The sequence below is a fragment of the Berghia stephanieae genome, chromosome 1 (assembly GCF_034508935.2).
Source record: "Berghia stephanieae isolate SIO BIC M18660-M18661 chromosome 1, UCSD_Bste_1.3, whole genome shotgun sequence".
NCBI classification, from domain to species: domain Eukaryota; kingdom Metazoa; phylum Mollusca; class Gastropoda; order Nudibranchia; family Aeolidiidae; genus Berghia; species Berghia stephanieae.
In genome coordinates, this window is record NC_088360.1 from 50,365,916 (window position 1) to 50,380,238 (window position 14,323).

The 14,323-nt window shown below is 36.7% G+C and overlaps 1 protein-coding gene across 7 annotated transcripts in view; it reads left to right on the forward strand.

The window, feature by feature from the left end:
* LOC144976996 (unconventional myosin-VIIa-like) overlaps positions 1–14,323 on the forward strand; it is a 175,150-nt gene that overhangs the window by 49,915 nt on the left and 110,912 nt on the right. For all 7 annotated transcript variants that reach the window (XM_078921672.1, XM_078921687.1, XM_078921704.1 and 4 more), the window contains exon 4: positions 2,417–2,525. In XM_078921672.1, the coding sequence (XP_078777798.1) occupies positions 2,417–2,525 (109 nt within the window). The remainder of the gene's footprint in view (positions 1–2,416; positions 2,526–14,323) is intronic.

Sequence of the window (14,323 nt, forward strand, 5' to 3'; positions counted from 1 at the left end):
CACAACATTCAGCTTATCAACCAAAAAGCAATCTATGCGATTAACTTTAGATGGAAAGATTCTGAGAGAAGACCTTATGCCTAAGTATCTAGGAGTGAAATTTGACCCTCGACTCACTTGGAAACATCAAATAGATGAAAGTCAACAGAAAGGGTACAAGAGAATGCAGCTTCTCCGAAAACTTGCTGGAACGCAATGGGGAGCAAACTCAAACGTCCTGAAGAAGACATATCTTGGATATGTAAGACCTGCAATAGACTATGCCATATCGGCATGGGGAACGTGCTCACAGGCTCAATTTCAAAAGGTTGAAAAAATCCAAAACCAATGCCTACGCGTGATCACTGGAGCAATGAAAACAACACCAATTCACAAGATGGAAACCCACACAGGAATAAAACCTCTCAAAGAACAACGAAATTTAAAAATAGTGACACAATTCTCAAAGATAAAATTCATGGAATCCCAACCACTGCATCCAAGTACAATGGAAAAGAAAGAGAATCGACTCAAAAGGGAAAACTTCATCGCCTTGGGACAAAAACTAGAGAGCGAATATAAAGTGACACCAAAGGAAGATATTGCCCAAATCAATGTCCCAAATCTCAAACCACCACCGTGGAAAAAGAAACAAAAATCCATAACCATCAACAAGAAAAACATTCGAAGCAATAATGACAATGCTCAAACCCTAAAGATGATCGATAAAAAATACCCAATGACCAACTGGATAAGAGTTTATACAGATGGCTCAGTTTCCGGCCCCCTCATGAATGGAGGTGCTGGTGCACTCATACACTGGACAGATAAAACAGAAACAAAAATATCTGTATCAGTGGGTTCAATGTGCACAAGTACTAAAACTGAAGAAAAAGCCATCCTCAATGCAACAAAAGAACTATCCAGAGATCACAGAATATACGGGAAAAATGTGGTTTACTTGACAGACTCTGATGATGCTCTCCGGTCTATTGAAAATTACCAGGACTCTGAAGCCGCACACACTGTGGAGGCCCTTGAGGGCTTATCTGATAAAACAGGAAAAATTGTGCTGCAGTGGATTCCAAGTCATGTAGGTATATATGGAAATGAAATTGCCGATCAACTGGCCAAAGAAGGAGCCCAGAAGGAACAACCGAAGTCGTCAATCACTTACCATCAGCAAAAGAAAATAATAAAGCTAAAAATAGACAAAGAAAGGAATGACACACACCTAGAACACAACAAGCGGGATCCAATCCATGCCATTCAGCGAAGTAGCCAAGTCGCTCTGTTCCGCCTCCGAACAGGACACAATAGACTAAGAGGACATATGTTTACAAAGCTAGGTATTGGAACAACCCCTTATTGCCCATGTGGAACCGACCATGAAACCACTTTACATGTGCTTATGGATTGCCCATTATACAACGTGCAACGTTCGAACCACTGGGTCACCCCTACAACACTCAACACAAAGCTCTATGGTGAGGCTGAGGACCTAAAGCGGACCACAGACTTCATAGCAGATATCGGACTGCAGCCATAGATGTCCATCAGAGGAACGAAGAAGAAGAAGAAGGTATATATATATATATATATATATATATATAAAGTTTATCTACAGAATTAAATACAATTTGCTCATATCACATATACTTATTTATGTAAATTACGTGCAATTTTGTTTATATTGATTGCATTAATTCTTGCATCGATAGCATACAAATATGAATTAAAAGTCAGGAATACTGACAAGCGATGCGTTTCTCCTAGCAGTGACTCATGCCTCAAATAATCAATGTTGTATATTATAATATATGATATTCCCTGGCAGTCACAACGATGACGTTTATTGGTACTGATATGGCATATGAAACGTTGCAGAACGGCTCCTGTGTCATAATTATTAACTTGTGTATTTTTAGGTCCATTTTCAAGAAATATATAAATAGATACATAATAAAGAAATAGATAATAACCAGATAGAATGAATGAATAAACGAACGAATGAATGAATCAGTGAATAAGTGATTGAGATTAGAATCAGAGAGTGAGTTAGTAAGTGAGCAAGTGAATGAATCAGTCAGTTAGTCAGTCGATCAGTGACTGAGTTAGCGAATGAGAGTGAGTGAGTTAGCGAGTGATTGAATAAATGAGTGAGTAAGGGAATGAATGATTGGCCGAATGAAAATCAAAAGAAAATAATAAGCACTCAGACAATTATATTACAGAATGCGATAACTAAAGCTGAGTATATTTATCTTTGCTCATTGATGTACAAAGACATTTGTTTTCTTATTTTTATTAGTTTATTTTTAATTGATTGATAAATTAATTAATTCACCCGGTAAAAATTTAATTAATTAATTCATTCATTCATTCATTCATTTATTCATACTTGCTTTTGTTGTGTGTGTTTTTTTTTTAACCTCAGACGGAGACCACCAAGTTCATCCTACAGTATCTATGCTCAGTTACTAATCACACGTCCTTCTGGACAGAACAACAGATTCTAGAGGCTAACACAGTACTCGAAGCTTTTGGTAAGTTATTTGTAGATCTAAAAAGTGCATTGTATAATTTTTTTTATCGTTAAAAAGAATTAGATGGGAAAGTTCTTTTTACAAAAGAAGAAGAAGAAAAGAAAAAAAAGAAAAAGAAAATGTCTCAAAAAGGAACGTTGACGGACATTTTTTGTGAAGAAGTTTACCGCTCAAACGAAGTTTGGAGACCTACTGATGGTCACAGGTCATTGGGGATCATTTTTCACAGTTATAGGAGGACGAAGTGGCCGAGTAGGCTCGGGTTCGAGCGCCGCTTCTGCACTTTCGTTTTATTTCCTTTGGCAAGATTATTAACCCCCTGTTTGCTCACTTGGACAACATGGGTGGTTCTTGTTGACATCAGATATCTTGTTTGATGAATTATCCATCTTCCTTCTTGGAATGCCTAGGCGACGATATCTTATCGATGTCTTCTCTTAATAATATCCCATAAGATGATCTTTCCATGAGTTGAACTATTGTATAACACGTAAGTCATATCCGTGCCTAACAAATCTACTTTGAAATAAACTCGAGTAAAAGCTGCGACCTTTTAAAATAATTCTTATCCGTCATGACTTGTCTTGGGCTAGTCATAGTTTAATTAATTGGTTAAGTAACGAATTTGCTTTTTTTAGAATCTCAAACCCGAGTGATTCCACCAGCAGCAGCTTGATTTAGGTACTACGGAATGTATTAAATGATATGGTAGCCATCATTTGTTTATATCCGTTTTAAGCAATAGCTTGGCTATATGTTCAAAAGGACTTCTTTTATCCTACATGCCTTGTCAATTCAACTTGATTTGCACAACTTTTTGAAGTCATCTCGTGTCCAATGTTTGTGTTTTATGGAGCAAGCGAGAGTTCGAAGCGGAGACGCTCACCCTTTTGATGAATATAGGCATTAAATCATCCCAACTATCGGACCTTTACGGTGTAATGATTTGTGCGGCTTTTTGGTCTAGTGGTATGACACTACCTTTCGGATCAGAAGGTCCTGGGTTCGAGCCTCGCTCGGCGCATAGTTGAGTCCTTGGAAAAGGCTCTTTACTCATATTATCTCACCATACTCAGATGTAAGATGAGTACCTGGCGTTGTCTCTGTCCGAAAAAAAAAATTAATATCGCCTAACAAACGTCATGTCCCGTCCTAAATGTTAAGTCCTACTATTGGCCAGGGACCAAAGCGCTCTGAGCACGTTTAGTGGATATTGCGCTTTAGAAAAGCTCAATTTGTTTTGTTATTTTTGCACGTCTGACTGATAATGGAGGCGGTCTGAGGTTCGATCCGCCGCGAGGAAGGCTGATTTTTCGGAATTGTATTTCTCTTGTATTTTTCTTTCTTGCTTTGTCTGGCACCGTTTCATCCACACTTTTTCAGATCTTTGATTTTTTAAAGAAATATTTAAATGCAGTCTGCGTTTTTAAAAATAATAATATAAAATTGTCTGAAAAACAGACCTGAAGCGTGGAACATTTAATACATTGAGAGAACACGTGCTATGGGTGTAAAACACTTGGTCGAATTCGCTGCCCCATCACCGAAGCTTTTATCTTGAGGTGACAACAGCTGCCAATGCACACTAATCGATATAATGGAATGGAAGCGTGTTTCTCTCTCTCTCTCTCTCTCTCTCTCTCTCTCTCTCTCTCTCTCTCTCTCTCTCTCTCTCTCTCTCTCTCCCTCTCTCTCTATCTCTCTCTCTCTTTCTTTCTTTCTCTCAATCTATCTTTTTATATCTCTCGCTCTCTCTGCCTCTCTTTATCCCTCTCTCTCTCTATCTATCTATCTATCTATCTATCTATTATATTATATATATATTATATATTATTATATATATATATATATATATATTTATCATCTATCTATCTATCTATTCTATCTATCTATCTATATCTATCTATCTATCTATCTATCTATCTATCAATCAATCAATCTATCTTTTTCTATCTATATTTTTCTATCTATCGCCTACTCACTCACTCACTCACTCACTCTCTCTCTCCTCTCTCTCTCTCTCTCTCTCTCTCTCTCTCTCTCTCTCTCTCTCTCTCTCTCTCTCTCTCTCTCTGACTTTTATATTCAATTGGAAATAATACCAAAGTTAAATGATATTTTGTATTATACAAGTCCGATTGTGATCAGCATAAAACTCCCCCCCCCCCCTCCCCCCCCCTCCTTTTTTGTTGGTTCAAAGTTTCAATTATCTACATCAAATTGTGATTGTTTGATTAAAAGAGTGATATATACTTTCAAAATTAACCCCCCCCCCCCCCCTTTCCCACTCCCTCGTTGTCGCCGTTAGTTCCCCAAAATTCATCACTTAAAAAAAGGAAAGTGCCAATAAGTCATTCACAAATTGTAAACTTATCTTGTATGTTGCTGTTGTTTTATTTTATTATTATTATTTTTTTCAATATTCCCCTTCGAGGTTTATTACACCTTTCTCCGCTCACAGCGTCTGGCATTTCAAGCAGACTTTCCTGTTTATTAACCCCCCCCCCCCCCCCCCTCCTTCGTAATGTCGCTCTTCCATGCGTTCTATAATCTCTTTCGTCTCATCGCCTCACTTAGTCATGCTCCAGACACTCACTCACCTCATGCCATGTATTGCGTGTGTTATGTCACTCAACCACAACACATGTCCATCGATTTGCAAGCTGGTCATTGGCCACAGACTCGGACAAAGAACCCGTCACCGCGTATTGATCTGATGAGTTTTATTTGATGCAGTACCAGACAAAAGAAAAAGCAAAGACAAGTCTCAGACTTTAAACTTTTCAACCTGGGAGTCAACGTAGTCGATCGATTCATCTGAAACAGTTTTTAGGGGGTTGGGGGGGGGGGGGATAAGTAAAAAGTGTATTGTTTGTGTAAGGCACGATTAATTCTGGGGGAATCATTGGAATTTTCTTTGAACTTCGGTACATTCTGCTATATTTTGGGCTCAATTTTCCGACAAAAACTGTCATTAGGGGGGCAATACATAATCCGAAGAGAGTGGTCGCCTCGTCATTACAAATTTGGGATTCGCTCTTGAGACGTCATTGCCCATCTGTCCACAAGGAAGCAAGTTCGAGCAGTTGTGCAATTATGAATAGAACATTCTTTCGTTGTCACCACCGAGAACCGAGAACATTGACGTTGCTTTCTGAATTCTCTGTGCCGAGATAAGAGACTCGATCCTATGGACGACCGAGGAAAGGGGAGGGGTCGCTGATGACGAATGCATGTTGAAGAGAATTTTTTTTTCTTGCTTTAAATATGTATTGTTAGATAAGACACCGTTGACCATGACCCATGTTCAAGGATACTTCTGCCTTCAACTTAATTGAAGATGAATTCCTTTCCACTTTAATCTCTGTGTTAAAACAATGTGTTATGATGATGATGACAACAAACTGTCGAGTGTCCTATACATTCATAGGCGTGATTGATGGTGCGGTACTTTACAGCAAACAAATTCAACTACTTCCCCTTTATGTCGAGTCGAGCCCTCAGAAAACGGAAGTCGGCCCTTTTCTGTGTTTACGGAGCTGTTACCATAGTGCCTGATTGTTGTTCGGCGTAGCATAAATTAGTCATAATGCTACGCAACGCTTCAAACCTATAGTTATGCAAAGCCTGTTCCACCCTCTTCGGCGCCAGCTTGGTAGGAAAATGACTGTGGCATCTTAATTTTGTTCCTCTTTCTCAAACTTGTTTCTCTAGATGAAAAACTATCTCATGCACGTGTATTTATCCATTTATAATAGTGCTTTGTTCTATATTCTCAGGACGGTGCAAAGTTTACTCCTTGTAAATTGTTTTTTATTCACATTCTATCACTGCATTCTGGTGTAAAATGAGTGCTGGGCAGTCAGAAAGAAAACGAATTAATGGCGCCTCACGGACGGCATGTCTCATCTTACATATTATACTATGTTGTTGGCTTTGGGCCCCTTGTAAAGCGCATTGAACATAATGAGTGTCTATTGCGCCTTCTCGTATAAGCTGAAGCTCAATAATAGACTCTAAAATCTAATTTAGAGAGAGGGAAGCAAATGACTCTCATCGTTTCTAGTTAGACAATAATCGTCTCGCAATCGTCTCGCCTCTAGTGGATTGTCTCCACTTTCTTGACTTTCTCTTACTCAAATATAAAAAAAAAAATCGATCGATATGATATTAATTTACAACATTCATCTATTCTATCTATGCTATAAAACTAGGAATATCGTCAGACTGAATTATGGTCCATAATTTTTTAACTTCAAATAGTATATAATATAATAGTAACAGCAGCAACAGTACTAGTAGCTGTAGTAGTAGTTTTAAAAAATAGAAGGAGGAGGTGGTGGTGGTGGTGGCGAAGGAGGATGAGGAGACGTAAGGAAAATAGAAGCGCTGTGTATTTGTATTTGCGTACACCTCGTATAAGGGGATGATTGCCATGATGGATTGATAACGTTTTCTAAATCATGTTATCTTATCATAATTTAATACTTTCACGTCGACTTTCATTTATTTTATCTTCCGAGTGTTTTCTGGCGATCTTCTTTTTTTTTTTCGATTTTGTTTCTGTTTTATTTTATTTTTTGGTGTTTTTTGTTTGTTTGTTTGTTTGATTGTTTTTCTTTTTCTTTTAAAATCCTTATCCACTCACCATTACTATGTTTGCTTCCCATCCATTTCTTTCCACGAAATTGTATTCAAATTTATGCTGAATCGGTTCTATAATCAATGGGCGGTGTCCAATGCAAATTCTGATTTCTGACTAGGGTTGAGGTTTTGGATGTTAATAACTATTACGTAAGCAAATCTCAATGGGACTGAGGGGGGACTGTGAAATGAATACTGTCGTACTGTGAAAAAACAAAAAAAAAAAAAAACAAAAAAAAAACACGTTTTTAAATTTTTGCCATAAAACTCCTCCTTCAAATATCAAATAACACACACACACTGACACACACACACACACACACACACACACACTCAGAGAGAGAGAGAGAGAGAGAGAGAGAGAGAGAGAGAGAGGTGGGGAGAGAGAGAGGTGGAGAGAGAAAAGAGAAGAGGTGGAGAGAGAGATAGAGGTGGAAAAAGAGAGATAGAGGTGGAGAGAGAAAGAGAGAGATAGAGGTGGAGAGATAGAGGTGGAGAGAGAGAGAGAGAGAGAGAGAGAGAGAGAGAGAGAGAGAGAGAGAGAGAGAGAGAGAGAGAGAGTAATGAATGTCGGTATCAACTTTACTTGCTTACGCGTATTGATATATCGGATGCGAAAATAATATTTAAAAAATCTGCAAAAGTTTAGAAGCTTATAGCCGCCAGACTAATAGACTCTATAGAAGTCAATCTGAAATTTTATCGCAATCAAAACAATTTGTTGAAATTTATGTCCACAATTTGTCAGAAACATACGTTGAAAAATGTCAACTCTACCATTCTATTGATATACATACCGCATCGAAGATTTGGGGCGCAATTCTCAAATGTTGATGTCATCTGTACAGATCTCCCAATTTGTTTTATGACTATACGTTGCGTTTTCTCGCGTGATCTGATTGATTTTCTAATCTCGGAAATAGATTATATTCAATCTCATTGCATGCTGAAGTGACTCCTTTGACGCTGCACCTGAGTAAGACGTTGTACGACTCATATAAATAAACCATGTTGGACTCCATTGACCAAATTGGATTTACGTCAGCACTCATTGAAGGTTATTTATCTATAGAAATAAATCAAATTTGATTTCTGCTTTGTATTGAAAATTTTATAAAAACATTGTTAGAAGAAGAAAAATATTACTGTCTATATCCCGATTGTTCATTTATTGTTTTCAATAATGGGACAACTTCCTACACTAGTCACAGCCAGTACACGGCTAAAACCAAAACGCAAATCTGGAAACTTTCGATATCGACTTTGGTATAACCGGCAGCCCTTAACCAATTGAAGATTTCTTATAATGAAACTTGACAAGTTCTAACTTAAGGTTTTGTTCTTGGTGTTTGTGGATTCTCGAATGTTTTTGATATGTCATACTTTTTTTTCTCTATTTTCTCTCGCTTCCTATATTGTGTTTTTACTCGTTATTCAGTGTTATATTTAACTGAATGTAATAAGTTTTATTGTTTGTCTTCTATTTTATTCTGAGCAGTCTAAAGGGAAACATCAACCTACCTCGGCCTTGCATAATATTATACTTCGAATTCCTGCATTGAGTCTCTCCCCCCATCCCCATAAAAAACCCCCAAAAAACCAGAGAACTTAAATAAGGTCAGAACAGTAGTAATGGTTTTTAGTTGTTGTGGATGATTGTGATGTATGATGATGATGATGATGGTAACGCCGTCATCAACACCGATATTGATGTTGATATCGTGAAAATGGTACTTTTATGAAAAGAATCTGTGACATATCATTCTCTATTGTGGTGTTTTGTTAAGAGGCGTGATGATGCTTATCGTAGACTATAATTTAATAGGGCAATATTAAATGACCATTGCTGTCCAAGACTTAATGATCCGTGTGATACGCCGTCCATAGATACGCCGTCCATAGACCCGCAAGTATATATTCAAGATTTAGACATTCATAATGATATGATGGGCGGAACATGATTTATACCTTTCTCCCATTTCTTAACTTGACTCTTATATTTGACATTTATCTTGTACCTCAATGGGAATGTCGGGGAAAAGGGTAATGTGAGAATTATATGACACTGCCAACTCTAGCTGCACACCCGACTTTAAAACACATCTGGGACAATATAATAAATATTATAAGTGTATTTTCGATTCGAAAAGAAAAAAAAAACCCCGCAGGGATAAGAAAATTAAAATGAGACTGGTTATGTGTTATAATTGTGATAGATACAATAATATACATATTATTATTGTCTATAGCTTGGCTGCTTACTACACTACATCAATGGCAACATCTCCCAAGGAACAGTATGAAAGCAATTATTGGAAATGAGAGTCATCTTTTTTTTTTTTTTTTTTTTTTTTTTTTTTTGCCAAATATACAATTATGTTTACACTATAATTTGTAGAATTAACGATTTTTCTACAAAAACACAAGAAGGATCATGGTTTTGTCAATACGTCATCAAAGTCAGCCGAGTTGACGACATCATTAGAAGACAGAATAACATTTAAGTCTGGATTATCCCTGACTTTTTTTTGTCACTAATTAAAGCGGATTCCTGATTTCGTCATCAATTTCTGAAGATGTTCAATGAGATCGGATAAAAGAAAAAAGTAAAACTAGAATATCAGACATTGGACGTTTACGCATACTACTTATTTGCAGGTCTGATGACCCAAATTGTTATAGGCGTAGTGGAAATATTCTCAACCAACGCAAAATTTTGTCCACTACAAAAATAAATTAAATCAGGCCCATAATTGCTATCGGTTATCAGTTCTAAAAATATATGTACATGTCGATATAGACTTGTCGTTTAGAAATGTAATACGATTACACAGTGAAATGCCATAAAGATATGAAAAAAGCCACATTAAATGTCAGCTGAATGAGGGCGAGACTAACGCTTTTCATTTTGAGTATCGGGAGGGAATGTCAGTTAGCAGGTCGTAGTTGTAATTGGTAAATTTTAAGCCCCTCGTTTCATTAATCCTTCCCGCAATTAATCAATATTAAAAATACAGAAATTGGACGGAATTGTCTGTTCTGGTGAGGTGTTCACGATATTGTAGAAGGGCAGATTAATTTCTCATCCAATATACAGTATCAACGATTGAATCTCGTGCGAAAGGACCACTACTTCATTCCAACAGTCGTGCTAGACGTTTTCGGTTGCTTAATTTTATTATGAACGAGGTTTTCCCAATAGTGTTAGTATTTTAAATATTAATATGCTATGTCTATCAATTCTTAATAGGTCATGACCAATTTTTAGAATCACTTTCAGTGATCAAGGTTGACAGATCTTTGTGATTGATAGATCGATCGAACGTTTATGATTCATTGGATGTGTTCTTCGTTCGATTAAAATACATGTATGTTGACGCGTGTAATATTTGAAAAGCAGCAACTTCAGATAACATCCCCCACCGCCGCGTATTAAAATTGGTTATTTATTTATTTATTTGTTTGCTCATATATTTATTTGTTTTTGGGGGGGGGGGGGATTTTTTTTTTTTGTTTTTTTTTTTTTTTTTTTTGGGGGTGGGGGGGGGGGGGGGGGGTAGAGTTACACTCAAGAGTGTTTCTCTAGGTATAAAGTAACTAATCCAGAGCATTTCTTGAAAATCGGGCTTCATAAATATTCATCGTGGGTTTTGAAAAAAGAAAGGGGGGACAAAAATAAACGAGACGAAAAACTTTAGTTTTGTCAATGGTATAATCTGGAAAGATTTATGTCTGTATTTGTGCAATGGAAAGGTTGCCGCTTAGTATTGAAGTAGACCATAAAATGGGTTGGAATTATAGCCTATTGTTGTCTAGAATTCCAATCGGAAGTAGGTGATTGTTGTGGTAAATCACGCAGCGTATGCGTCTTAGGCCAGACATATTTAGTCATGACTAAAATTCGTGGAATTGAGATCGGGATTGGGGAAGAGGTCATGCGTATGTGTGTGTGTGTGTGTGTGTGTGTGTGTGTGTGTGTCTGTATGTGTGTCTGTATATATGGGATGATTATGGTCTTATTCCTATTAACTAGAGCATTTTTATAACGCAATATCCACTAAACGTACTCAAAGCGCTGTACAAGGGGTCCTTAGCCAACAGCAACACTTGATATGACGCCTGTTAGGCGATAGTACATTATTTTTTCAACAGAGACAACACTGTTAACGGCCAGGTACTCATTTTACACCTGGGTACGATGAGAGAATGTGAGTAAAGAGTCTTTTCCAAGGACTCGACAATGCGCTTCTCAGAGCGGGACTCAAACCTGGACCTTCCGACCGAAGGCGAGTATCATACCATAAAACCACATAGCCGCTCTCTCTCGCTGTATCTCTCTCTCTCTCTCTCTCTCTCTCTCTCTCACACACACACACACACACACTCACACACTGACACACACAACCTGCCCCCCCCCCCCCCCCCTCCATTTCCCCCTCTTTCCTTTCCAATTCTCTCCCCTCCACATCCTAACTCTTCGTCCCCCAAATCCCCCACCCCCCTTTTTTTTCTCCCTCATATCGAATCTTAGTCTTTATTACCTTACCCTAATACAACAATGGCCGTGGTATGAATCAAATCTGCATGTAATTTACTGGAAAAAATGGCTCAATACAAAACGTTACAACAACAGCACACACAAAACGTACAAATCGTATTCTGAATATACCAAAATATCAACAGCCACTCTTGTAGTCTTGTTATAATATTTTCAACGAGATTTGTTTGGTATCTCTTCTCATGAGATATACTATAGTATTGAGTATCGGGCCCGAATGTAAACAATGACTTATTACTCCCATTTCGCTCGTACCACAATAAATATAGGCTACAACACACAATACTCATCCCTCGTCCAACAAAAATCCACAGACATTTAGGAAGAGCGATTCAAATCAAAACAACCAGGGTTTTTTGTGTTTTTTAGTGTCGTCCCCTCAGAAATTGTAGAGGAATTATTCATGAAGCGTTTGTACGGCTATTTTTTATTATCTATTTGAAACCTATAATGTCAAATATCATATTATCAAGCAGTGGGCTGGGGTGGTTGGGGGTTGGAGGGGGGGGGGGGTTGGGATAGAGAATAGGACTGTGCCAATACTTCTGAATTTTACTGGTTTATAATGAGTCACATTGATTCCAGTAATTTCCTCTTATATCCATATGTAATGGATTGGTTCGATACTGATTAAGATTGGATTGTTAGTATAAGTGGTGGTGTTAGTAGTAGTAGTAGTAGTAGTAGTAGTAGTAGTAGTAGTAGTAGTAGTAGTAATAGTAGAAGTAGTAGTGATAGTAGTAGTAGTAGTAGTAGTAGTAGTAGTAGTAGTATAGTAGTAGTAGTAGTAGTAGTAGTAGTAGTAGTAGTAGTAATAGTAATAGTAGTAGTAGTAGTAGTAGTAGTAGTAGTAGTAGTAGTAGTAGTAGTAGTAGTAGTAGTAGTAGTAGTAATAGTAGTACTTAGTAGTAGTAGTAGTAATAGTAGTAGTAGTAGTAATAATAATAATAATAGTAGTAGTAGTAGTAGTAGTAGTAGTAGTAGTAGTAGTAGTAGTAGTAGTAGTAGTAGTAGTAGTAGTTGTAGCGAAAGGTAGTGGAGGAGGAGGAGAAAGAAGATGAGGATGAGCAGCATCAGCAGTATCAACAATAACAGCAACAATAGTGGGCGTAGCTGTATCATTAGCTCACCCCTGAGCTGTTTCTGATCCTGAAAGTATAATTGCTGTCAGAATGTTTATATTCTTAATTCTGTCTTTTATTTATTGTTTATGTTTTTATTTCGTTGCCTGTGATAGATGTGATGATGAATCCTTTGTAGAAAGTCTGTGATTCTCATTTCGTATTAAGTTGATTATTCTTTTGTCAAAAACATGCTGTCTTGTCGTTATTTAATTTGCTCTTTGTGTGAAACAGAAAATGTAAGCTTTGTAGCTTTATAATTAGATCAACGATGTGAATGTTGTTTTTATTCCCAACATTGGACTGTTTTCCCCTAGAACTCTGTATACAAAAGCATCTTTTAAAATTAAGGAATGTGCTATTTTAAGCCTTAGGATGACATCTTGTTCCAACTGCAAAGTTTGTAAATGATAAATATTGTGTGCATGTGCGGTTGTCTCTTGTGGAGTGATTCTTATCTTCAGGTTCGAGTCCCCCTGAGCAGCGCAAAGTTGAGTCCTTGGAAAAGGCTTTTACACACATCCCCTCCCCATAATCATGTGGAAAACAGTACCAGGTCATTAAAACCAGTGTAGGTGTCAAATATATTTTGGAATGGTTTTAGCAGCTCACAAGCCTATATCTCGACTTAATACTAACTCGTTGTCTAACTCATATTGAGTGGATATTGCGCCATAGAAAAATAATCTCGTATTATTATTATTATTTTTATTATCATCATTATTATTATTATTATTATTATTATTATTATTATTATTATTATTATTATTATTATTATTATTATTATTATATTATTATTATTATTATTATTATTATTATTATTATTATTATTATTATTATTATTATTATTATTATTATTATTAATATTATTATTATTATCATTATTATTATTATTTTTATTATTATTATTATTATTATTATTACTACCATTGAAGTGTTTTTCATAAGAAAGTAATCATAGTATCGTCACAGTTTGAACGAAACCCAACGCCGTGTCTATGGGATTAGGGTTGTTGTATGATGGTTATAACGACTCGTCAATCCAATTTGATTTTATGGAGACGAGACGGTTCGGTCAAACATTGACGAAGTTGAGGATTAAACAGTCTTGAAATTATCATCTGAAGCGATCGATTAAAGTTAAAGCGTGCTTTTTTAAAACGACACGCACATGAATACACGTAATGTGGAGATTGTCAACTGGACGAAGTTTATAGGAGGAACGAAATGCACATTCAAATACACGACAACACACACACACACACACACACACACACACACACACACATGACGCTTTCACGCTCTCTATCTATCTATCTATCTATCTATCTATCTATCTATCTATCTATCTATCTATCTATCTATCTATGCTTTCACGCTCTCTATCTATCTATATATCTATCTATCTATCTATCTATCTATATATCTATATATCTATCTATCTATCTTTATCTGTATATCCACCATATATTATC